The sequence below is a fragment of the Henckelia pumila genome, chromosome 4 (genome assembly GCF_033568475.1).
Source record: "Henckelia pumila isolate YLH828 chromosome 4, ASM3356847v2, whole genome shotgun sequence".
Taxonomy (NCBI): domain Eukaryota; kingdom Viridiplantae; phylum Streptophyta; class Magnoliopsida; order Lamiales; family Gesneriaceae; genus Henckelia; species Henckelia pumila.
In genome coordinates, this window is record NC_133123.1 from 2,475,344 (window position 1) to 2,499,126 (window position 23,783).

The 23,783-nt window shown below is 33.6% G+C and overlaps 3 protein-coding genes across 5 annotated transcripts; 1 reads left to right on the forward strand and 2 right to left on the reverse strand.

The window, feature by feature from the left end:
- Nucleotides 1–5,500: 5,500 nt before the first annotated feature.
- Nucleotides 5,501–7,418, reverse strand: LOC140865560 (zinc transporter 1). Of its 2 annotated transcripts, XM_073270239.1 has the most exons (4): nt 7,160–7,418; nt 6,314–7,072; nt 6,031–6,180; nt 5,501–5,806 (listed from the first exon to the last, which is right to left on the reverse strand). In XM_073270239.1, the coding sequence occupies exons 2-4, from the start codon at nt 6,926–6,928 to the stop codon at nt 5,501–5,503; spliced, it is 1,071 nt and encodes a 356-aa protein (XP_073126340.1). In that variant the 5' UTR covers nt 6,929–7,072; nt 7,160–7,418. The 2 variants fall into 2 exon arrangements, with proteins under 2 accessions (XP_073126340.1, XP_073126339.1); XM_073270238.1 differs by having other exon boundaries at nt 6,314–7,418.
- Nucleotides 7,419–10,603: 3,185 nt separating this feature from the next.
- Nucleotides 10,604–18,511, forward strand: LOC140866375 (uncharacterized). Of its 2 annotated transcripts, none has more exons than XM_073271353.1 (23): nt 10,604–10,707; nt 11,123–11,180; nt 11,280–11,364; nt 12,127–12,184; nt 12,321–12,369; nt 12,447–12,540; nt 12,802–12,837; nt 13,020–13,074; nt 13,701–13,800; nt 13,887–13,968; nt 14,088–14,120; nt 14,219–14,276; nt 14,372–14,420; nt 14,515–14,608; nt 15,312–15,372; nt 16,392–16,637; nt 16,727–16,816; nt 16,968–17,057; nt 17,144–17,305; nt 17,396–17,455; nt 17,622–17,720; nt 17,948–18,126; nt 18,201–18,511. In XM_073271353.1, the coding sequence occupies exons 1-23, from the start codon at nt 10,693–10,695 to the stop codon at nt 18,355–18,357; spliced, it is 2,010 nt and encodes a 669-aa protein (XP_073127454.1). In that variant the 5' UTR covers nt 10,604–10,692; the 3' UTR covers nt 18,358–18,511. The 2 variants fall into 2 exon arrangements, with proteins under 2 accessions (XP_073127454.1, XP_073127455.1); XM_073271354.1 differs by having other exon boundaries at nt 10,613–10,707; nt 11,128–11,180.
- Nucleotides 18,512–18,726: 215 nt separating this feature from the next.
- Nucleotides 18,727–20,006, reverse strand: LOC140866978 (uncharacterized). Its single transcript, XM_073272046.1, has 2 exons — nt 19,608–20,006; nt 18,727–19,418 (listed from the first exon to the last, which is right to left on the reverse strand). The coding sequence occupies exons 1-2, from the start codon at nt 19,910–19,912 to the stop codon at nt 18,932–18,934; spliced, it is 792 nt and encodes a 263-aa protein (XP_073128147.1). The 5' UTR covers nt 19,913–20,006; the 3' UTR covers nt 18,727–18,931.
- Nucleotides 20,007–23,783: the final 3,777 nt, after the last annotated feature.

Below are 23,783 nucleotides of genomic sequence, written 5' to 3' on the forward strand. Positions count from 1 at the left end.
GAGATTTCTCCCAACCATACACCATACGTTTGACTTGGTAAGGAAATCGAGATGTCTTCCGACCACGCACTACACGTCTAATTTGGCAAGTGAGTCAAGACATCCCCCAACCCAACATTATATATCTAAGTCACAATCAACTTTCCTCATTCAATTATTTTACATTTAAATTTGACTTTCCATCTTTTCATAATTTGAACTCCAGGATTTGAATATGACTAATTTGATATTTTACTCACACGAAGGATGAAAACAACAAACTCCAAGACACGAACCCGAATGATGTCATAAAATTTTTAATCATGGATAAATGGTGTATGAGTGACTGCCCTTAAGCATAAAATTCCCAGTGAATGCCTTAGACTTAATCCAATAAGAGACAATTCGGGCGTTCGGCCCGTACGACCCATAAACTATTTCATCCTTAACCGAATGAACTTTCGTTCAAACCGACGTATCTTATACATTCTAAAACAATCAAATGACCAGACCACAACCTCTTATTCCAAACCAAACAACCCAAACAAAACACATTTTCGGACAACAAATACACTTAGCAAAAATCTGCACAACCACCTTGTATTGACTCACCCTTAACTTACCCAAAACTTAACCGAATTAAGCTCAATTTGAACCGACACGACCACGACATCTTAAACTTGATATAGGACCAAGCCACACCCCGACCAGACTTCCCGAGTTCACACCCTGTACCAAACACCAGCAATAATGCGACATAAACTACTTAACAAATCGAACCTACACTTCCAACTTCAACTCTATGACTCTCTTGTCTTAGACCTAAACCTATCCGGCCTATATACCAATGTCATCACCACCCTTCATACCCCAATACAACCTCAATCCAAGCCCTTGCACCCAGACCTAGCCCAAGTTCCATTTTAAGCGTATTACACCATACGCATTGCCACCAACTTCAGCTTATTACCCTTCACCTCCAACGCTTCAAACCAATCCAAACCTCACCCAATGCATCATTTAAACCCCATTCATCAAACCTAGGCAGCCCCAACACCATTCAACCAAAAATTCATAAATCAAGTCCAAAACGCATCAAATAACAAGCTGAAATTTTAACTTTCAATATACGACTTCATGAATTGAACAATAAGTAATACATAACTCCATTCCACACCAAAACATATGCATGAAATCAAAAAGCACATGAACCATACTGAATTTTCTTCAAAATTTCAAAATTCAAGCATATATTAATCAAGTTTAAACCCAAATAACTCATTCTAGCAACATCTTAAATGAACATTTTGAAATTCCTCAAGACACCTTTCTGGTTTTTGCTAAAAATCGAGCCCTACACATATTTAAAAATGGAAAACCCAAAATAATAACAAGGTTAGGAAAAGAAACATAATAACTATGCTTGGTGGTTCAAAGATTGGCCAAACTTGCCTAGTTTTTGAAATGGACAAGAAATGGGGATGAAACTAGCTAGAACCTTAGACTAACAGCTGTAAGAAACTCCAAATGGCGAGCTCCGGAGGTGGTGTGGAGGCGGCAACCATCGGAAATGAGAGATAGAGTGAAGCCGCTATAGGGAAAAGATGAAGGAGAAGGGGGCGACGGGTTGGGGGGGGGGGGGGGCTAGGGTTAGAGATTGGGTTTATTTTTGTGTTGTGATTTAAGTTTTAGGTGTATATGTGTGTGTATGTATAGGTGTATGTATGTATAAGTTTTTGTGTGTGTGAGATTTAAAAGTGTTCCTCACATTTATAAAAGTGTTACTTTCTCATTACAACTCTTTTGCCCTATTTAACTTGCACTTTAAAAATTTCTAAGTTTGAAAATCCCAAAATTAAAATATTAAAATTGAATTTTACTAGTTCGGGTTTGAAAATGCTAATTTTTGAAAAATTTTAAAATAAGCTCAAGAATGTAATAAAAACAATTTTAGGCACCCGAAAATTCCAAAAATCAAAATTTCATTTATTTTCCTCAATTTCCATAAATATTAACTCTCGAAATAAAATTTAAGTATTTAACACCGAAATCCACCATCACCGTGTGCCGGAGCCGGAAGTCACTGAACTCAAACATCTCAAAATTAATTAACTTAATAATTAAACAAATAAACATTTGAAAAAATTTAAACTTTAATTTGGAAATTAAAATCAATACTTAAATATTTTGATGTCACAATTATAAGTAAAATATTTAAATAATAGATGGATCGATTAAAATAATTTAAACAAACTAGATGAACGTTTAAAAGTCAATTAAATAAACACACAAGCGGAATAAAACCTTTAAATCCAATTGGACAATTAAAAATATTTAAATAAATAAGCTAGACATTTAAAATAATTTAAATAACTAACCGCTAAACTTAAGTTATTTTGATTAATAAATAAGTTGGACAATTAAAATCATTTAAATAAGCAAACTTAAAACTTTAAAATCATTAAAAAAATTAAGTTGAACAATAAAAGTCATTTAAATTAATAAACTTAAACAATTAAAAGCATCAATTAAATAGTTAGTACAATAAAATTATTTAAATAAAGAATTAATATTTTATTAACACATAATCTCAATAAAAAATTTAAATCAATTAAACTTAAAAATAATAATCATTATAATTATTTTAATTTGATGCATGCGACTTAGTAAGTTGGATTTTAGGCACTATAGTTTTAATTTCGGGGACGATGATGGGGATGTCAAACCCGTCCCCGCCCCGCATCGCCCTATTGTCATCACTAAAAACGAGATGTTTTTTAGTGTTATGTTTGTTTTTTTGTTCGTATTAGATTCAACATGTTTATATCTTTTGGAAATCGTGATTCTGTATACGTATATATGTAAATATATCTTTGGTGTTTGTTATATACGATCGACCCCCATTTTCTGAGTGTTTATCAAAATACCACCTCTTACTTCCTTTCTTATATAAAAATGAATTAAGATCTTGAAGATGAAGAGCATATATAATATTGGGCTGATGAAAAAGGAGAAATTTAGAAGTACTGCTATCATTTGAGTTATTTGTCCCTATGATGATAAGTTTTAGGTTCCGCTAATGTATTTGGTTTATGATTTTATTTATGGGATGTAAGAAAAAATTTTGTCATGAAATAATATACTGGTTTTTGGTTAAAGTTTGTACTATAAGGCTTGTTGTTTTTAAATGTTATTTGAAAACGCCGATGTCGACCAACTCCGATTTCGGTGCGTGACATATTTTATTAGGTTTTTTTTTACTTGCTTGCATTTGCTTTATATCTAAATTTATTTATTCTATATTTAATTTATATTAACAGTAAAACTTTAATATATGATTATAATTTTTTAGTATATAATTATAGTGCTTTGTAAAAAATAAGGTAAATATCTCTATTCAATTTATTCTACAAGAAATTCATTTACTAATCATATATTTTTCATTCTGAAAGGCAAACATTTTTCTCCAAAAAAATTTTAAAATACCTTTTTTAATTAAAATAAATTAATTTTTTTATCATTCATAATTTTTTGAATTTTACTTACAAAATCTTACAAAATTGTCGCCTTCGTGAGAACGAAGATCTTATAAAAAAGGCTAAGGAGGAACTGCAGTGCCTAAAAGATAACAACATAAATTTTAAATAAAAACTTATTACACTACACGACAAAAGCATATAATATTTTATTGATCATAAATTATAAATAACAATAATTATTTTTTATAATTAATTTATTATTTATTATATAAAATTTGATGTTTCAATTATTTTCTATATATTTTTTAATCTGTAACTTAATTTTTATTATAACTCAAAATTTACATTTTATTCACTTTAATATACATATGTATGTACACATAATAATAATAATAATAATAATAATAATAATAATAATAATAATAATAATAATAATAATAATAATAATAATAATAATATGATTGATATATATTTAATTAATATATTGACGTAACTTTAAAAATTTATTAACCAGATTGTGTATATATAAAGAAAGATATTATATAAATAAGGATACTATATAAAATTAAATATATTCAAATTTTTATGGAGTTATATTAATTTTTTAATTGCAATAAATTTAATACTACTTATTTATTTTTGTAAACCAAATTGACAAGTAAAAATTATTTATATGATAGATAAAAATATTTTAAAGAAATATAAGCATAAGTTATTGACACTCGATTAATAATTCTAAGAAATAAATAAAAATCAAAATAATGAATTACAAATCCCACATGATTCTACAAAAAAATTACAAATGTCAATAAAAGTCATAAAAAATCAATCTACAAAATTTTGTGAAAGTCATTAAAAGTTTGTGTAATTCTATAAAAGTCTGCAGAAATCTATCAACTTCATAAAAGTCTAGAACCAATACATAGTATTATATTAATATTTGGGTTTTTTTAAAAAAAATAACAATAAGCCAGAAGAGTCGATCGTTAAATTAATTAAATAATAAAGGCTACTGTGGGTGGATTTGGGCAAGCCCAAAAGAAGACAATAATCGACTATATATAGAGATTAAAGGGTGGACTAGATTTGGTCACGGAGATTAAAAATCAATCGTAAAATAATAATATTTAAGTTTTTTAAAGAGAATATTTTTTAAAAAGGCAAAATTTAGATGTTGATTTAGATTTTAAAACTAACCCTTATGTTAAATTTCAATTATATTATTTAGACCATTTTTACAATAACACACATATACATTGATTGGGTTAGTATGATCATATAATTATGGAACTACCACATATTTTATTAGCTTTTTTTTTCAAATTTTACTTGTGTTACTTGCATTTGTTTTATATATATCTAAATTTATTTATTATATATTTAATTTATATTAACAGTAAAACTTTAATATATAATTATAAATTTTCAGTAAATAATTGTAGTGCTTTTTTAAAAAATAAGGTAAATATCTCCATTCAATTTATTCTACTAGAAATACATTTACTAATTATATATTTTTCATTCTGAAAGACAAGCCTTTTTTCTCCAAAAAGATTTAAAAATACCTTTTTTTAATTAATTTTTTTTTTGATTCATTTAAAAAGAACCTCGAAGTGTAACAAAATTTCTGATTCGATTTTAACAATCATTTTCCAATTTTTTTACATTTTTCCAAATATCTAAACTTTCCTACAAACGGAAAAGTAATAATGCATAATGAAAGAATTAGATTCCGGTTGCTCATAAGGTAATCACTGACCATATTTTTTTATTTTTATGGGATGAAACCAGACCTTTTACTACCAATGCTGCTTTGTGATTTGTGATTCACCAGCATGGTGCATATTTCTCGTGTAGTCAAGCATAGAATGTCAACCTGATGCTACCAAGTGTCGTAGCTGAGTTTTTCTCAGACCACAGAGCTTCGACGTGCTATTTGCCAGTCAGAGAAACATGTAATGTTCAACTTTAAGTACCATTCTTACGGAAAGATTACATTAACATTAACATTACAATTCAAACGCAGTAGAACTAGAAGGAAATCATGCCCATTTAGCCAGAAAGGACATACATCCAGCACCTAGGAGAAGTGACAAATGTGCCCCCAACTGAAGCCTAGCATTGTTTTGCATCTTTGGGTTCAGAAAATCTGCTGCTAACAGATCTACAAGCGCCATGTAAATCAAGATCCCGGATGACGCTGAATTAAAACTCCCTTCAATAATGAGAGCCTTGGTGCTATTGTCATTGTAAACTCGAGAAATCCCAATCCCAATCCCGATCCCCATTGGAGTAGTTAGGGAGAAAAAGAGGGTCATCACCATCGTTGTCAAAGACTTGAATTTGGCCTGATCATCATGACCAAAAGCTAACTTGGTGAAATGTTGGGATATATGGTTTTGAAAAGAATAAACGAAAAGGGGGTGAAGAGTACTGGAATAAACTTTTTGTGTTTTCATTGGAATAAAGGGGTGGAAACATATTGGAAGCATATGAAATGATGAAACATCATGACAACATTTTCATGTTCTTGATTCCAAAGATATGTGCTATATTTAGCAGGAAGCAATACCTGAGAGATGCATCCACCAAGTCCCATGCCTTCAAAGAACTGGTGGAAAGACAGAGCAGCCATTAGCGGCTTTATTGTACCAGGGCTCACTGATGCCCCCAATGAAATCCCGATTATCACCGAATGCACCAAAATTCCCAACTCGAGTACCTACATGATCACCCAACCAAGATCCAGAAAAAGAAGAAGAAGAAAAAAAAAAAAACCTTGTCACTCTCCGAAACACCTTCTACATGTCATGAACCAGGAAACTCAAGATTAAACAAGGATGTAATGAAAATACTTGAGATATTATACGCTGTCGGACAAGATCTGATAGACTCGTTTCATGGGAGGGAGCGGCGGGTCCATCATGAGCGTGGCCATGTGTATGTAAGTGTACGTGGCCCGTATGATCATCCTCTGCAGCTTCTTCATCCACACTCACTTGCTTGGCTTTGCTAAAATGCACTTTCTTGTAAAAGGTGGTCGCAACCGTATCTATCATCAATGTTCCGATAGAAGCCATCATCGCCACGAATCCGGTAAAAGGGAATTTCCCCCATGGATTTTCATCCAGGCAAGGGGATGTCAAGCTGCGGAATGCATCAGGAAGGATGTGAATGAATCCGGTTGCTAAGATTACGCCAGCGGCAAAGGCCTTGATCATGAAGAATACGTCGTTTTCGGGGTTCAGAGCTGCGTATCTTTTGCCCAGAAGTGGGAGGCTTACTCCAATCCCACCTGCTGCAAGAACTGCCGCGATGGCCGACAATTTGTACTTGAGAGCTTCACTGTTGTTGCCTTGCTTAGTTCCATTGCCGCACTTGCAATCCCCGGAAACTTTGTCCAGGATCAAGATAAAGATAAGGGAGTATAAAACTATGACCTTATGACCATGATAAAGAAGACCAATCATGGTGGAACAGAGGGAGAAAATAGAAGTAAATTAAACCTTCTGAATATCTGAGATGAAGCTTGTGTGTTTTATAGGAAGCAAGGGGAGCCTTTGTTAATGCTTGCTTTGTCCAATCTTGATGTGGTTGCAAGCATAGATGGTCAACTAATTAAGGTAGTGTTTCATAAAATTTTAAAATTTTGTGTAGAAAAAATTGAGTAAGTAATTCCTAAAAGATCTTCCAAATAATACCGAACTGCTGCCAGCAAATTCATAATGCTTATTCTTAGTATAGTTCAACAGTGTCATGCACATGTAAACAGGCCAGTGTAGGTCCTTAAGATGGCTGCTACGTACCTACATCAAAGGTTTTCTATCATGTATTTGGTTGCACTTGGTCCGTTGGATGAGCACATTTGCCCGTCCTTGTGCTTGTATAGTAGCTCATTTAACGGTCTTGGTGTTTCCAATGTAGATTTATCCGTACAAGAGATAGATGTCTCAAATAATATTTCGCGTTTCATTTTTATAAATTTATATATAAAAGAATATTGCTCTCCAAATAACAATTTTTAAAGATAATTTTTAGTTTTTATTTTCGTAAAATGGCGAATGTAATGGAGGGTCGAGGCCATGATTGTGCGTCACATGGTGAGTGAGACACTTCTAGATTTCAGTAGTCCAATCATTTGATGTTGGCCATATCCTGACTCAAAGCAACAGTACTGTACTTAGTATTCACTATTTTCTTCGTTTAAAAAGTTTGAGAGGAATTTTCAAACTTAAATATTCTTTGTTTACACCTAAATTATGTAAGTATTGTATTACTTTGCTCATGATGGATATATCCGAACATTCTCGTATTAAATTGTCTTCAATTTTCAAAATATTTTTCCTTGTATTATAATATTGTCTTCAAACTTAATTATTTGTTTACACCTATATTGAACACCTGTTGTGGGTATTTCATGAGCATTACAAGATGTTCACGTGAATATATTACGATAAACATGAGGTGTCCAACATCATGCACCACACAAAATATCTTATAATTTTATTTTGTAAAAGTTTGCTTTTATGCACGATGGTGGGGAGGTTTCGACGAATGGTTCCTGTGAAATTATATTGCGATGGCACCATGAAATTGTGAAAAGCATTTATTATTCTATCATATGGCAACGGGACCCCATCAAAATGAAAAAGGTAATACTTTCATGTACATGCAACTTTGGTTGGTTGGGAATGGAGACAAAATGTTGTCATGCAAATCCCTAGCACAAGGTTTATTGAGTGAATTTCACCCAACTTTTCGATTAAAACATCCAGAGTAGCCTCATAATGTCGTAACTACAATCTTTCTTTTTGATTGTCTACAAGTAAAGCCTAGGTTCCCTAGTGTTAGCTGCACTTATCTTTTCCTTTTGATCTATATAATATAAGAGTAGGTCTCATGTGAGACGGTCTCACAAATGAGACAGGTCAATCCTACCCATATTTGTAATAAAAATTAATACTTTTGGCATAAAAAATAATATTTTTTCATGGGTTACCCAAATAAGAAACCCGTCTTACAAAAATGATCCATAAGACCGTCTCATAGAAGTTTTTGTCATAATATAATTGTCTCATTTGTGCCTAATTTACTTTTGTTGTAATCCCTTGGAAAATAGGGGTGGTTGGATTGTCATAATCATATAGGTATGTCATAATCATACATATATAAATAGTTTTTGCGAATGCTAAAAAATATGATTATCAATTTTTCTTTACAAACTTTGGAACCATAATTTGGTTTTCGAGTTTGTTACAAAAACTAAATATAAACTTTATTTGCCGAAGCCCGGAGATGTAATAGATCAAGTTTGATCGACGAATGATTCACGTAGTTTTAACTAATGTAACTTGAGAGATTTAGTTTCCATGAAAAGAATTTATATTTTCAAATATTTTACATAAACTTGAATTTTTTGGGAGAGTTATTTTATCTCCAATGTATAATATTTTGATAACTGTTTGATCTAAAATTTATATTTTCAAATATTTTACATAAACTCGAATCTTTTGGGAGAGTTATTTTTATCTCCAGTGTAAAATATTTTGATAAATGTTTGATCTAAATTATTTCTATACGAAACTATCAATTTACACATATGGTTATATATCGTGAGCCCATGAATTGGTCAACTATTTTTCAACCAACCAGCCGGCAGCCGCCTAAAGTTCTTTTGCTCTAATTGTCTCCCATAGGCTTGTTCATTTTCTTTGGGATAAAGCCAACTATTTTTATATAAATAAGAGAAAATAATTTTTTGGGTCCATTAATTTGTCTATGTATTGGTTTTGATCTATTAATTTTTCAAAATTTGATTTTGTTAGGAATCAATCCGAAAATTTGGTATTCCGAGAAAGTTAACAAGCAACACGCACAAGAACAATAATCCCGGATAAGAACACACAACTCAGATCACACACCAACTCACGCAAAAGCAAAATAAACGACGCAAATATTTACGTGGTTCGGCAAGGAATTTGCCTACGTCCACGGGAGAGCAATACAATCACTTTATTAATCACCAACAGAAACAACCAAGCTCAATCAACAGAGCTTATTACAGAGATGGACCAGAAAACTCTTAATGCTAGATAAAGACACGATTCAAGCTATTGATACTTGAATCTTCCCGTCATAATCTCCGCCCAAGTTTTCTCCTCCGAAATCTCTCCTTCTTCTCTCTCAATATATTCTGAAGAATTTGATTTTCTGTTATGTTCGTTGCGGCCAGCTTCCATCTGCTTATATAGAGAATTACACCGACTTTCATCTTGGGCTTTAGGTCAACAGTAACTTGCGGCCCAATTATAAAGTCAACATGGTCCAACTTGATAAGCCTTCATTCATCAGTCTGATCTGGTCTTGTACTTCGATCTGCATTGTTCTGCATGCAAGCTTCCAGCTTTACGAAAACTTAATCTGACTTCTAACCAAGTCACAATACTCGAGCAATCTATCTGCATGAACTCATCCGAAAACTCATCTGACCATCACATCGATCTGATCCCAGTATTCGATCTGCACCATGAACTCATCTGATCACCGAGCTCATCTGATCTATACTATTCGATCCGATCTCTTCTCTATTCTCATTCAATCTGATAGAAGCATACTTCAACAGATTTGGTACACCAACTTTTAATTTTCAATGATTTTGGTCCAACTGCACACTGTAAGCTAAACACTGACACACGTTAACATTTTTCAGGTGACGTGTGCCAATGTCTAGCTGACATGTATGCAGTTGGACCAAAATATCTGAAAATTAAAAGTTAGTGTATCAAAATCAAAATTTAAAAATTAATAGATTAAAACCAAAACATAAACAAGTTAATGGACAAATAAATATTTCTCATATCAATAATTTGTGGACGGAAATTTATAGTCCCACTGTGGAGAAAATATGGGCTGAAACGAGCCCAATTAAACTCAGAAAATGTGGGCTGAAATGAGCAGCAGGCAAGGGCCCACGAAAACTGAACTTGCGGAAGACGCAGGTAATATGGCTCCAAAGTAAGGGTATTTATGTAATTGCATTTGTACAATTCAAAACCCGCCGTCCTTATTTTTTAACGGATATATATATATATATATATATACATATATATTGTAACACAGTTTCCTTTCTATTCCGTCGTCTCCCCCAAATTAAATGGCAGTGTGTCTTTGAGAAATTCGAGGAGCGTTTGAAGACTTTGATATTTCGAATCATTTGGAGAGCTTGTTCGAAGACATGGTGACTGCTAAGGTACATAAAACCCTTATTTGGTTTCTAGAGTGTTAATTGGATCTCATTTTTTAAAAGGGTTGTTACTTTCTTGATAACCACAGAACCCTAATGCAGGCTTTGCGGATATGCGTTTTTGTTTTTTTGCTCTAATTTATTGATGTTATTTACGGAAACCTAAATTGTTAAGAAACTTGCACGATTCCTGTGATTTTCTTGACAATCACAAATAATGTTATGTCTTTGGGTGGCGTGTGCATTTTCCTTCTTCTTTTGCAATAATTCTGCTATATTCTGTCTCTTCTTCGTGGTCACATAGGATTCAATGACCATAAATTGTATCAACAGTTGTAATTTTCTCGATTTTCTTTACCATTACAAATCACTTATGAGTTTGCGATGGTATGCATTTTTCGTAATTTTCCTTATAATTAAGGGAAGATTGAGGCGGCACGCAAATCAGCCTACCTGGACTCATAAAATGAATAACAGCGGTAATTTCAGATTTTCATGATTTGTGGTTGAAGTATTTTTTTTTCCTCGATTCTTGTTTAGTGGTTTTTTTTGGTAAGATGTACTTTGTTATGTCTTAGGGGAAGTGAAGGATTCCAAGAGTTTCAAGGTTTTTATTGAAGCAGAAAAAGAACAAGTTCGTGATTCTATCAACAACCAATCCAAGTAAATGTTGATTAGTTTACTATGTTTTCATCTCTGTTTTTGTCCTTCAGATTACACGTACATTCTGGCTCTGCTATTATAGTTAGCTTGATACGGGTTTCATAGCATGTAAAATCAATCAGGTTGTAGAAATACTTCGAGATTTTTGGGTACCAAACTTTGACCCACAGTAGAACATAGTACAAAATATTACCTTGATCTTCCAACCTAACGAACTCCTTGGAAAATATTTATGCCATTAACTCTTAAACGAAATTCTGGACTTCAATCCTGCCAATATCCGAATAAAACAATTTGCTGCTGCATTAAAAGAAACTGTTCTTCTTAAACTAAGCAAGCCCAGGGTTTTTGTAGAAATGGAAAGTAAAAAAAAAAAGAGAGAGAGAGAGAGAGAGAAAGAGAAACTTTGCACGTAAGCAATGAGATATGGGAGAAGCAAAACCTAAGAGCAAACAAGAATTGGACAACAAGTTGGTTGACGAGTAATTTAAATCTGATGCTTACATAGTTCAAGCATTGGAAAAGCTATATCACATTCCATCAGAAAAAAGTGAAAATACAAGATCATTTTGGAAAGCACTTAAAACAATTACTAGCATGTAAATTATTTGCGAGAACAAGGATACCTTCTGATTATTCTATGTTTTAACTTAAGTAAATGCTGAATTTCCTTCCCAATTTCTCTCATATGCTTTTATCTCCTTGTAATATCAAGTTCAATTAGTTTCTGATTATTTTTCATTGTTTTTTTGGATGTTGCAGAGGAGAATTAATTCCACCTAGGAGTGGTGGTTATCTGCTTAATGCCAGTGGTTTAAAAGTTAGTATTTGTGTTGTTTTATGGAAAGAATGGAGATTTTAGATTTATTGTACAATAGTACTAATTACTTGATATTTTGCTCACTAAAACTATGACTATTGGTTTGACTTCTTTGTTTATCTTGTTTATACTATAGAGTGGCATTGGGCGTTTGGAGACTTGCAAAAGAAAGCTAATTAAGCCTGGTACGAGCAAATGGTCCATAAAGATGCTGAGTTTGATTGTTTAAATATATATTTTTGACAATATAGAGCCTATGCAGAAAAGATAAATGATGGAAGAAAAGTTTTGGCTGATATCAGCAATTTGAAGGGTGGCTTTTCAAAATCTGAACAAGTGAAAAACTCTAGAACTGAGTAAGTGCTATTGAATTATTTATTAACTGAATAAGGACTTTTCGAGCAATTGTGTTGTATAATTTCATTGAGTGGTTAGGAATATCAGTTGAAATTCCATGTGAAATAGGAATTAGGATCTTTATGAAGTTGTTAGTATCCATATGTTAATAACAGTTTGAACAATCTTCAAGTAGACGATCCGAAATCAGTTGTACGCCATGTTTTTTTCACTAAACGAGAAGAAAACTAAACAAAAAAATCATGATTTCCACATTTCAGGAAGAGCAAAATCGAGAGAATGCTGTATCCTCAAAGGTATGTTTGAAAGTTCAAAAAATTATATGCTTCCATCAAGAATTACAGCACTAGAATATATCTTTCTCTATGTATAATCTGGTTGTATTCTGATTTGAACTCATCTGATACTTTTACTTCTTATCCACCATTTTTTCCTTGATTCAGTTTTTATTGTTTTTGTGATGATTTCTTGGTCACAGAGATACAGGTGGTCTGGGCAAGAAGAAACCAATTTCATCAGAGGAACCTTTGAGGGTATGCAAAGTAACTTTGATTCTAAAAATATTTACCTTTTGCTGGGTGCACAAGCCGCAAGGCTCACTTTCGTTACCTTGTGGTTTATGTTAATATGACACTCTACACTGTAAATTTAACTTTAAAATTTATGTCTAGATAAACCCCATAGGTATAGCTGAAGTTAAAATCTTTTAAAGTACTTGACTTTTTTATTCCTTCTTGTCCGAAGGACAAGTTTGCACAAAAGGGTGTATCTTGCATTACTTATTTTTCATGCATAAGTTTTTGTTGAATCCTGTTTCAGTGTTCAGGGCGAAGTTTTTTTATAATCATGTAAGTTCACTGATTCCAAGATGCCAAGTGCAGCACGCAAATCAAAAGAACATGCAGTGTCAAAAGTGAGGAAGAGAAATCTAGATGTTCTGTTGCTGAAGATGGTGCTTTTTTGTGGAAATTATCTATTTAAAATTTTTAAAACTAAGATAAGAAAATGTACCTGGACTGATTAAACATGACCAATAAGAATCTGGTTGAAATTTTTTCACAATAAAATTTTATATCAGATTTCACGTTTCACCGTGGATCACTTTCTCAATTTATTTTCTCATTCAATGTTTCACTTTGTGATTATTCCTCCTTATCAGATTTCTGAAGAAAGTGAAGCTTTGAGATTACCTGTAAAACAAGGGAAAGTAAGGTCAGACTTGATTAATGTTGCAACAAGAAATCAAACTATAAGAAAGTGTAAGATTTTGTTTTTCTTCACTTGCCACTGCAATAAATAAAGATTTACAGCTTTTGCTTCATGAGTCCACTTCACTATGTAACAGCTGCCAATGAAAATATAAAAGCCACCTCTTATGAGCAAAGGAATAAACTTCAAAACCTCGGGTCTATAACTGCAACTGTCAGGTAGGGAAAGTGTTGCACTGATCGATAAGTTGCATCTGCCTTAACTTCAATGATTTATTCTCATTCATATGTTATTTTGAAGAAAAATAATGTTGCTTTTCCTTTTCTTTTGGTTTCAGGATATCTGCCAGAGTTCCTCTTCATCTTACAAGGTTTTTGATTATGCATTCTATTTCTTTTATTGAAATCTTGAGTTTAATTTATTTGTAATGTCATTGATTTGCCAATCTGTTGTCTATGGTGTCTAAAGGAAATCTTTACCAATATACAAACAGGGTAGCCCGAGGGATACAAGTGGCTTGACAAAGGTTGTGATGATGTTATGCCTGCTTTTTAATCCTTGGAAATTTCCTTGTCTCTTGTTGAGGTTGATCTATTTCTCAACTCACAATCTTTTTTACAGAAGTATCCCGAAATTTCAGAGAAATTTAAGGGAAAACATGGCTTTCCTGGTGAGATTTTCTAGTAAGGAATGTAATTCACAACTTTGTGCTGAAGAGAGTGAATTTAATGAAGATAATGCTATTTGTTTTTTTGTGTTCTCAGTGAAGTCCGGTGTTAGGAGAAGTACTATACCAAAACCGAGCCTTTTGACCAAACCTCCTTGGGGGAGTGGAGTTAGTGATGGATTTGTGACGAAGTAAGTTAAATAATTCATTCACATTATATTGGACCTACCATTGTTGAACTTTTTTTAATATCAACACTGCCTTGTATATGTGATGTTATCCACAATATGTAAGAACGATGAAGTGAACATCTAAGGGATATGAATTTGGGTTTTTTGCTCGCACAATGAATTTGTTGTCAACGATTAGGAATACACAAAAAGAAGGAATTAAGGAACATGGGTTAGAACTTTTAATGAGTTTCATTATTTGACATTAGGTTGTAGTGTGACACATAGGCCTATCTCTTTCATATCTGAAGCTTTTAAATAATCATGGCATAAATATTTGGTGTTACATAACTCAGCCACCTCAATGCAAATCGGTGACTAAGGGAGAAACGTTTGGTGCTGAGCTGCATTGTTTCTGTTAAATAATATTAAAATTTGAATGCATATTTTCTAGATAAATGTGATTGGTCTCCTGTCACATGTTTTTGACCTGTTCAATCTTTAAAAATAGAATGCTCTGCTTTGTTTACCTTCCTCTAGTTTGGCCTCCGAGAGAACATAGATATGATTAGACTTTGAGATGCAGTAGATTGCAATACGGAAGAATTCTGAATTGTATAAACTAAATTGAGATCCTCTCTCGATATGGTATTTACTTCGGAGTCCAATACAATGAAATAGAGATGAGTTTGTTGTGTAGTTTTTTATCGCATGCCTTTTTCAGGGCGTCAAGTGCTCAAATGAAGGTGGATGCCAGAGTTGTCGTGCCAACGAAGGCTGTCAAAGTAAGTGAAATGTTTGAAGGAGTTCCTCTTTTGTCCTGCAGAATTTGGATGTGTTTTAGCTTCATAGAGAACTAGAGATGTTTAGAATTGCATTCTACGAGTTATCAGTCATGTGACCAAGTCTTCAGTCATTGTAATATATGTTTCATAAGGGAGCTGCGAATTGAAATTTTTTTGTGAGAATATTCAGCACAACCACAGATCTTTTTCAAACTTATTTTTATGTTTATGTATGATGCTATCCAGAATTGTTGTTGACCATAAATATATGTACCCATCGTTTGACATGAGACGTCATCTTTCATACTTTGGTCAAAGCTATGATGATTACCGTTGCAGATTTGATGAGAGACTCTGCAATTAAAGAGATTGTTTTATGGATTTTGTACTGCTTTTCGCCTTTAAAATCCAAGAGCCATTGTTTGTCAGGTTTATTTTTCTAAATTAGTGGATCCGTTATGAACATAAAATGAGTACCATGTTCCTGTGGCATTATGTATGTGGTGTATTGGTGCACTTTGGAAACATTATTGTTTCTGTTGTGCACATGATTGTTTTCATTCAGCTTCACATACCCAGCCTATCCCTTATAATTCAATGTTCATTTGCAAAATGAACGTGCACCACAAGTGAAGGTTGGTGAGTAAATTGTGCTGAATTTATGAACATTTATGTGTACATGTTGCCTAAAAAGTTCACTTGTTACTACTGTTTCCAAAGAATGTGACTGTTTTGAAGACACATGTATCACCATAGTAAGACTTCTATAGAGGTGAAATTAAGATTCCTGATGCGGGTGAGGCTTGATAGTGTCTCATTACTTGTCGAAAGTTAAACTTTATATTGAAATTATTACATCAACTCCTGAACTTGTAACTCGATTACATATCCTGTCAGCTCTATCTTAGTGCTTGTAATGTGGAATCATAAAGCATTTTAAGACTTATTTAACTAAATAAACAAAAGTTCTGTCAAGTGAAGGCTTCTTGTTGTGAAAATCACATCATTCTCATTTTCAGACAAACCGAAAATTCAAGCTGGTCCTCTGTACAAACAAATTGAAATCTGGTTCGGTTGCTTCATCCAAGAAAAAGCAGGACAAGGGCTCTGTATCAAAAGATATTCCTTCTCCCCTCGAGGAACTTGTTTCAAAGGAGGATCTTTGTGGCGGTACAAGCGACAGTGATAGAACTTCAACCGTAATTGTGAAGAAAAAATCTGATCGCCGGAATTCGTACACACGCCTGCTGATGTCTGTATCAAAGGTTAGTACCAAGCAAATGCTCTTCTAAAAATTCATTAGAAATTGCTTGTAAAACAGTTTCTAAACCAATTTCATGAATTCTAATTGTAGGATGCGATGCCAAAAATTTATGATGATCGCAACCATCTTGAAGTCACTGAATATGTTGATGATATATATCAGTATTATTGGGTCATGGAGGTTATTTGTTTCCCATCGCCCATCATCTGAATTTGTTAAGAGTGCTAGTTTCTGTGCATTTTCCAACCTTCATATTAGTTCTCTTATTTGGACTCTTGCCCTTTATTTTTATTGTCGTCTGTGGATTACCCTCTTCAATATTCAATTGCAGGGACAGAATCCCTTAATGAAGAATTATATGGAAATTCAAAAGGAGATTACACCACAAATGCGGGGTATACTAATCAATTGGATTATCGAGGTGCCTCATTCGCTCTTCTTTGTAATCGTTTGGTAGCTTGAGCTGACCGTAAATGATCTCTCTGTGTGCAAACATTTTGGTTGTAGGTTCATATGAAGTTTGATTTGATGGAGGAAACACTTTTCCTCACGGTTTTGTTGTTAGACCGGTACCTGTCCCTTGAGATCATAAAGAAGAGTGAAATGCAGTTAGTTGGCCTAACTGCTCTTTTGTTGGCATCAAAATATGAAGACTTTTGGCATCCTCGGGTAATGATTTTCAAGCATTTAACTCTGAATTCTTGTACAGTGTGCTTTAATAAGTACTTTATCTGTAATTGTTTGATGTGTTAATCACAGGTCGCTGACTTAATAAGCATCTCAGCAGAAACTTACACTAGAGATCAAATGCTTAAAATGGTAGTTATATAATTTCTGTTGTCCTTTTTGTGAATGGACTCTTGTGTTCTTTGCTGCAAGAGCATCGGTTGTTGCACTATTCGTTTTTTCATTGCTGAAAGCATAACCAGTAAATGATTAATCCATGTCAATATCTCGAGTATAAGTTTACACATCTGAATTGCAGGAGAAGGAAATGTTGCGGAAATTGAAGTTCCGCCTTAATGAACCAACTCTCTATGTTTTCATGCTAAGATTTATCAGGGCTGCTCAAGCAGATACTAAGGTATGCAACAAAAACTGTTCGATTGTTATGTAATTCATAACTGCACAAACTGAAAGTAGAAATTGGAGCTCTTTTATCTAACTATTTGCGAATGCGGGTAATATGATGGACTTTCGAAGTATAATCTACTTTGCTTCCATGTTGCTGTGGTGCATCTTGAAGTCTCGTGTTAATGTGATCTATCATTTTATCTGTAACTTACCTCTCTCCCAAACTTTGTTTTTCAGTTAAAACATCTGGCTTTTTACCTCATTGAGATTTGCTTGGTTGAATACGAAGCCTTGGCCTACAAACCTTCAATGTTATGTGCATCGGCCATCTATCTTGCACGATGTACAATGGAAATTACTCCACCATGGACTCCGCTTCTAGCAAAACACGCACGCTATGAAGAATCTCAAATCAGGTTTACTTTTGTAGAAATAAGTTCCGCAAGTTCTATGTTAAATATAGATAAGTTACACTTGTTGAATTCTGCAGGGAGTGCGCAGAGATGATTCTGAAGTTTCACAAAGCTTCCAAAACAAATCTATTGAAAGTTACTTATGACAAGTATGGAAAGCTTGGCCACGGCAGGGCTGCAAATATAAAGCCTTTGGTGTTGCTCCCTGAATACTGTTCCCACGTGCCCTGCTGATTCATTCCATCATGGAATCCTCATAGTTCTGATCTAATATGTTGTAGATGTTAAAGCAACTACATGTTTCATATTTTCCTGTGGATTTCACATTTTTGTTCAATCCACAAAAGATGTATATTTGATCTTAAGTGTCATCTTTCATTGCCAATATTTCTCGGATATTAAGCTTCTTTGGCTTGGTGCTGCAGAAAATTAATCGTGCTATATAGTGAAAATTAATGGATTTTGTGCGCAGACATGGGAAATCTGAAAGTTTTTTATGCTGATAACGAAGGTTTACCCACATACTCTTCTTCCACCTCGAAACAAGTAATTAAATGATAGAGTTCAAGTAAAACTAGTAGGCGGATCGAGCTACTCAAAATTAAGAACTGAATTTTCTGTTTGGACTTTCAATAAATATATAATTGTCATGTGATATATTACATCTACACTGTATTTAGAGTACATGGACTACACAATCTCCCAAATTCTCTGCATTCCGCCATTCCCCATCCACTTAGAGCCTTATTCGTTCAGTACATGACCGTATATCTTCAGGTGTACATAAGAAAGTGGAAGTATCCAAACTCTATGAACAAATAGCTAAGCAATCCTGAGAAATCATCAAACTACTGTGATCCAAAGTCTCTTTTACTGCCTTGTAGAACTCTACCCAAGTGCACGAATGAGCATCTGCAGGACTCCACAAAAATGTGGGATTCGGGCTAGCAGGGCAAGCAGCGACCAAGTCCATAACAGAGGCTGCAGGTCTCAATTGCTGAGGAAAATTGAATGCCAGGTTATCGACTTTGTGTTCGTAAATTTTCCCATTTCTATCTAATTTATAGCGTGACGTGCCTTGAAACTGCCCTTTTGCTTCCCAAGGAACTCGAGGGACACCCTTCAAGTTCCATCTAATCAGAATCACGTTCTCAGAGGGCTGCCAAATTCTCAAAACATCCAATGATATCTCCCGGAACAAAATTTTACCATGAAATCTCAATGCCCAGAATATCAACTTGTACTTATCGATTCCAGTAAATGTGTTCAAAGGGTCCTTGAATGTTATATCATCCCTGCCAAGTTATCCAATAAAAATATATAAATAACCCCAAATGCTTGCTCATATATTCTACAAAGTAGCGGGGGGATTCATTCAGCATGACAAACACGTGAAGGCAACTGAACAAGGTAAACACATAATAAAAATTTTGAAAAGTTCACCTGAAAAACCTTAGAACAGACATGTTCAGCAGAAAGGGTACCTGTAAATGTCATAATTGAGGTCTTTGGCAAAGATGACCGGGAGGTCTTCACGGAGAGTCCGCACAGCTGAACCTAAATTGACGTAAAAATCATTTCTTTCGTCCTGCTTCTTATCCTGCACACCTTGGGTCCGGTTAAGCTGCGCCAAACCACGCGGCGGGGGAGGCTCGAGCTTGGTCTGAGGTGAAGCAGTAGAAATTGCAACTGATGAAAGAGTTGAGGATGTTTGGTGAAGAACAATGGCGGAGGGTTTGTCTTTGGGTTGAAGAAGAGTCGGAGAAAGATTTGGCAGAATATAGGCCATTTATTTTCTTGGGTCGCAATTCTAAACGACTGCTTGAATTATTATTAGTTCAATATATGTATATCTCTCTCTGTGTGTTTCTTTGAATTTTTTAGTGGTTTTGATTCTTATGAATGAGGACATTATTTCAGCTTATATACGAGTACCAGACAATTTTTCGATATTTTCTAGTTTTCACATAGATATATTAACTAATATCATTTCTTGTCTCGCACGAATAAAATTATAGAGTAAAATATTTTGGGGTGTGGTTAATCTTGGATAACTCGATTTATATTTATAAAAAAAAAGTAATATTTTAAACATAAAATAATATTTTATTTTAGAATTAAAAATATATCTTGTAAAATTGACAAGCGAAACTACGCACGAGAATTTTTCTATTAAAAATTGACCGAAAATTTTGAGTTAAGGTGACTAAAAATAATTAAAGATGACTTATTACTTACAGGGTATTTGGTATGACAAACAAATACTTGGATAGGTGGCGTAACCGCAATCCCTCGTTTTTTTGTCTGTTTGTTTAAAAGAAATATCAATTCCGAAGGCTCTTCCCAACTCCAAGTAGAAAATATTAGTTCGTTAGCAATTAATCGGATGCTCCCTCTCGCCGAATATGCTCATGAGTCATGATTTTGGTGTCTTTGGGTGAATTTTAGGCCGTTGGTAGGATATCAATTTTCAACAATTTTACAAAACGAGAATCTCTCATTTTTTTAAGTCTAACCATCTAAATCAAAATCATAGTTAAATTTAACAATCTGACCTTTTTTTCATATATAATATAATATAATATTTATACACCTCCATGCCACAAGCTTTCCAAAAGTATCTCAATATGATGGACACCGATCTGCTGTTTAAAAACACCACCACCGTGTTGAGTAGTAAAATGACATCGTTTCAGGATTTTTTTTTCTATCGTGCTGTTATTTTTAGATGGGGTAAGCACATTCTCATTTTAATATCCGGGCTTTGCATTTATGGGCCTTCGACAATCGTCGCTGCAAGCCTGCAATCCACAGATACTTGGAGAGATAAAAAGCCCACCGAGTTTCTACAGCCATTTCGAAATTTTCGCTGCCAGGATTTTTTTATTAGATTATTATTGGGCCCATTATTATTTATATCCAGAAATAAAATATTTTTCACCTTTTCTATAGTCTGATTTAAAAATAATAATAATAATAATAATAATAAAAATCCAATATGATGAGATGTGGATTTGAATGTAGGCGCATCTGAATGCATCAGCTTCAGCGATGGGAAGCCAGTGCCAGAATCTCAGCACCCAATCTCTTTCGGCAACGTAAAGCGCTGAAAACACCATTGCTAAATCTAGTGCATCAGTGACTCTAATTTGTTGCCTTCTTTTTCCTTTTTACCACTTAAAAAAAAAGTTCATTGAAATCGAAACTATAAAATTAAAAGAAACCAACGAAGCCGAAAAACATCGATGCCTCTTCCGTATCAAAAATATTATCAACTTTTTCCTGAAATTTGGGAGACCTCAGAAGCTTGGCAAATCTTTTGAAAAGATCTTCAGATCAATGGTTGCGCTCTCACTGTGTGTGACTGCGCGCTTTCTGAAGAGAGAGCCAACGCCATTTATGTCACAGCCATGGTTTGAGATATGTATATATATATATCCAAAATATGGTCGCAACAAAACCCTAGCTTCTGCATTTACAGTGATGCCCCTGAACTAGCCACTAATATTAATTCTATTCTTCTTTGTGGGCCGAATGATTCAGCCCACTCCACAAACTTGAGCTCAGTGGTACAATATTATGAATGATATTTGGTCTTGTATGGGCTTCAAAAAAAAAAGGTCTTTTATGAGATAATCGTTGAGTTTCAAATTTTCTTTCAATGAATTTGGACTTAATTTAAGGGTAATCCCAAATTTTAGACACATTTCTTTTTATTTACTTTTGCCCTCTATATATTCCAATTAATTAACATCTTATTTCTCGACCTGTTTAAGCAACAATATGGTGTCAGCACGTAGGAGAATAATAATAACACATCATGTGTTGCAAAAATAATTATATCATGAGCACTGAGTAATTTTTAAATTCTTGCTGACACAAAAATTATGTGTAATTAAAATTAAAAACCTACATATATTGTTTAAAAACAAAAAAAAAAACCCAGAATTATATAAAGACTTGGCTAGAATTCTAAAAAAATGAACAATGATCAGCGTATAATTTGTATCTCTCTATATACCAATGAATTTTAGATTTTAGGATTAAACGTTTTATTTTTCATTTGATGCATGTGCCATCATATGAATTATAATAGTGGTGTCAAAATGGGTTGGTCCGTCCCGCCATCTACAATAAATAGGTTGGATTTGTGTTTTTTTAACCCGTCTAAAAGATGGGTGTGGTCGGTTGCGGGTTGGCACGCCAAAACCCGCCAAATTACATGTGGATCACTATATTGACCCGTTCTTCCACCTAAAATGAGATGAGTTGGGTTGGATTTATGTTTTCTCATCCTGTCTAAATGGTTTTTCAACCCGCCTCGTTTGGTGGTGGGTTGTGGGCTGTTCTGCCTTGCTGATCCGTTTTAACACCTCTTGTTCATATCATGGAAAAAAAAACGAAACAAAAAAAAAAAACATACGCATAACTCGGAAATTAATTTATTAATTGATAGCAATCCAAGAGCTCTATGTTGGGCTGGCTGTTTAATTCTTACATAATAATAATTAATGGATTATAAATTAATTTCCAATAACATCGTGATCATGAATGGTTGATGAATCCGCGGCAGCGCATGGCATTTTGCACCAACATCGTAGGAGGAAACAATGTCCAAACACGAAATGTTCGCTTTTACAAGCAATACTGCAGGCCAGCCAGGCCACATGACTCAAACACGGCCCTTTAAACGTCTTGCTCAGTACTGGTTCGCAAATCGTACCCGTGCCCATTGCCTCATCTGCAATAAACAATATTCATACCAAATTAATTAATTAGTCCGTGCATGGCCCTTATCTCCAAATTCATCAAATTTCGATTTGGCTTTGGCACATCTCATCCTCTAATAAATTTTAAAAAAAAACGCATATAATAGATAATCTTATATAATGTTTACCGTAGAAAGAAGTGAAGATCAATAAAAGCAAGAAATAAAGTTTGGTATTGACCATCGTCATCTTGTGTATGTATTTGTGCTCTTTCTGCAGGTTTGGGGTCGATTGGGTATTTATACTTATAACTCTACAAGAAATGGGTTTGAGCAAAATAAATGCTACTTTAACTTTTATGAACTGTGAATTCGATAGCAATAATATTTATATGATTTTCATTTTCAATTTATGTTTTACTTTTTGGATGCATTGATGATATCATTGAAAATGTAAAAATTTCACCCTACATGTACATCCACCTCTTTAACTGTTCATCTAAGTGTAAAAATTTATCAATATATGTATTGATAATGGACCTCGTCTGTATTGATAAAATTTGCACCTTTAATGTTCTTTGGGGGAGTGTCTATACATGTAAAATCTAATTTATCGAAAAATGTTATATGTATATACGGAGGATTATACAGATTACAAATCATTCACTTTGAGATTATAAAATTATTGCTTTGAGAGGATTTCAATTTTTATGTGGTTGCTTTTCCGTGCAATGTTAAAGTGGCATTATTGTATGTTGATCGAGCATAAAATAAATTTTATTATAAGAATGCAATTAAGATATTTTATTTTTTTGAAAGCCAATTAATATATTTTATAATCTATCGAAAATAAGAATGTGAAAAGCGCATTAAGAGAATACAAATTTTGTAGATAATATCATATATGTTGAAAATATATATAAATATATATTATTATTTATTGTTGAATGTT

Excerpts from the sequence above, each read along its gene's own strand:
- LOC140865560 (XM_073270239.1), bottom strand. The coding sequence starts at position 6,928 with ATGATTGGTCTTCTTTATCATGGTCATAAGGTCATAGTTTTATACTCC. Across the intron at positions 6,181-6,313 it reads GACAGCGTATAATATCTCAA|GTACTCGAGTTGGGAATTTT; the intron begins GTATTTTCATTA and ends GTGATCATGTAG. Across the intron at positions 5,807-6,030 it reads TTGGTGGATGCATCTCTCAG|GCCAAATTCAAGTCTTTGAC; the intron begins GTATTGCTTCCT and ends CATGATGATCAG.
- LOC140866978 (XM_073272046.1), bottom strand. The coding sequence starts at position 19,912 with ATGGCCTATATTCTGCCAAATCTTTCTCCGACTCTTCTTCAACCCAAA. Across the intron at positions 19,419-19,607 it reads CTCAATTATGACATTTACAG|GGATGATATAACATTCAAGG; the intron begins GTACCCTTTCTG and ends ATAACTTGGCAG.
- LOC140866375 (XM_073271353.1), top strand. Across the intron at positions 11,181-11,279 it reads TCATAAAATGAATAACAGCG|GGGAAGTGAAGGATTCCAAG; the intron begins GTAATTTCAGAT and ends GTTATGTCTTAG. Across the intron at positions 13,801-13,886 it reads AAATCAAACTATAAGAAAGT|CTGCCAATGAAAATATAAAA; the intron begins GTAAGATTTTGT and ends ACTATGTAACAG.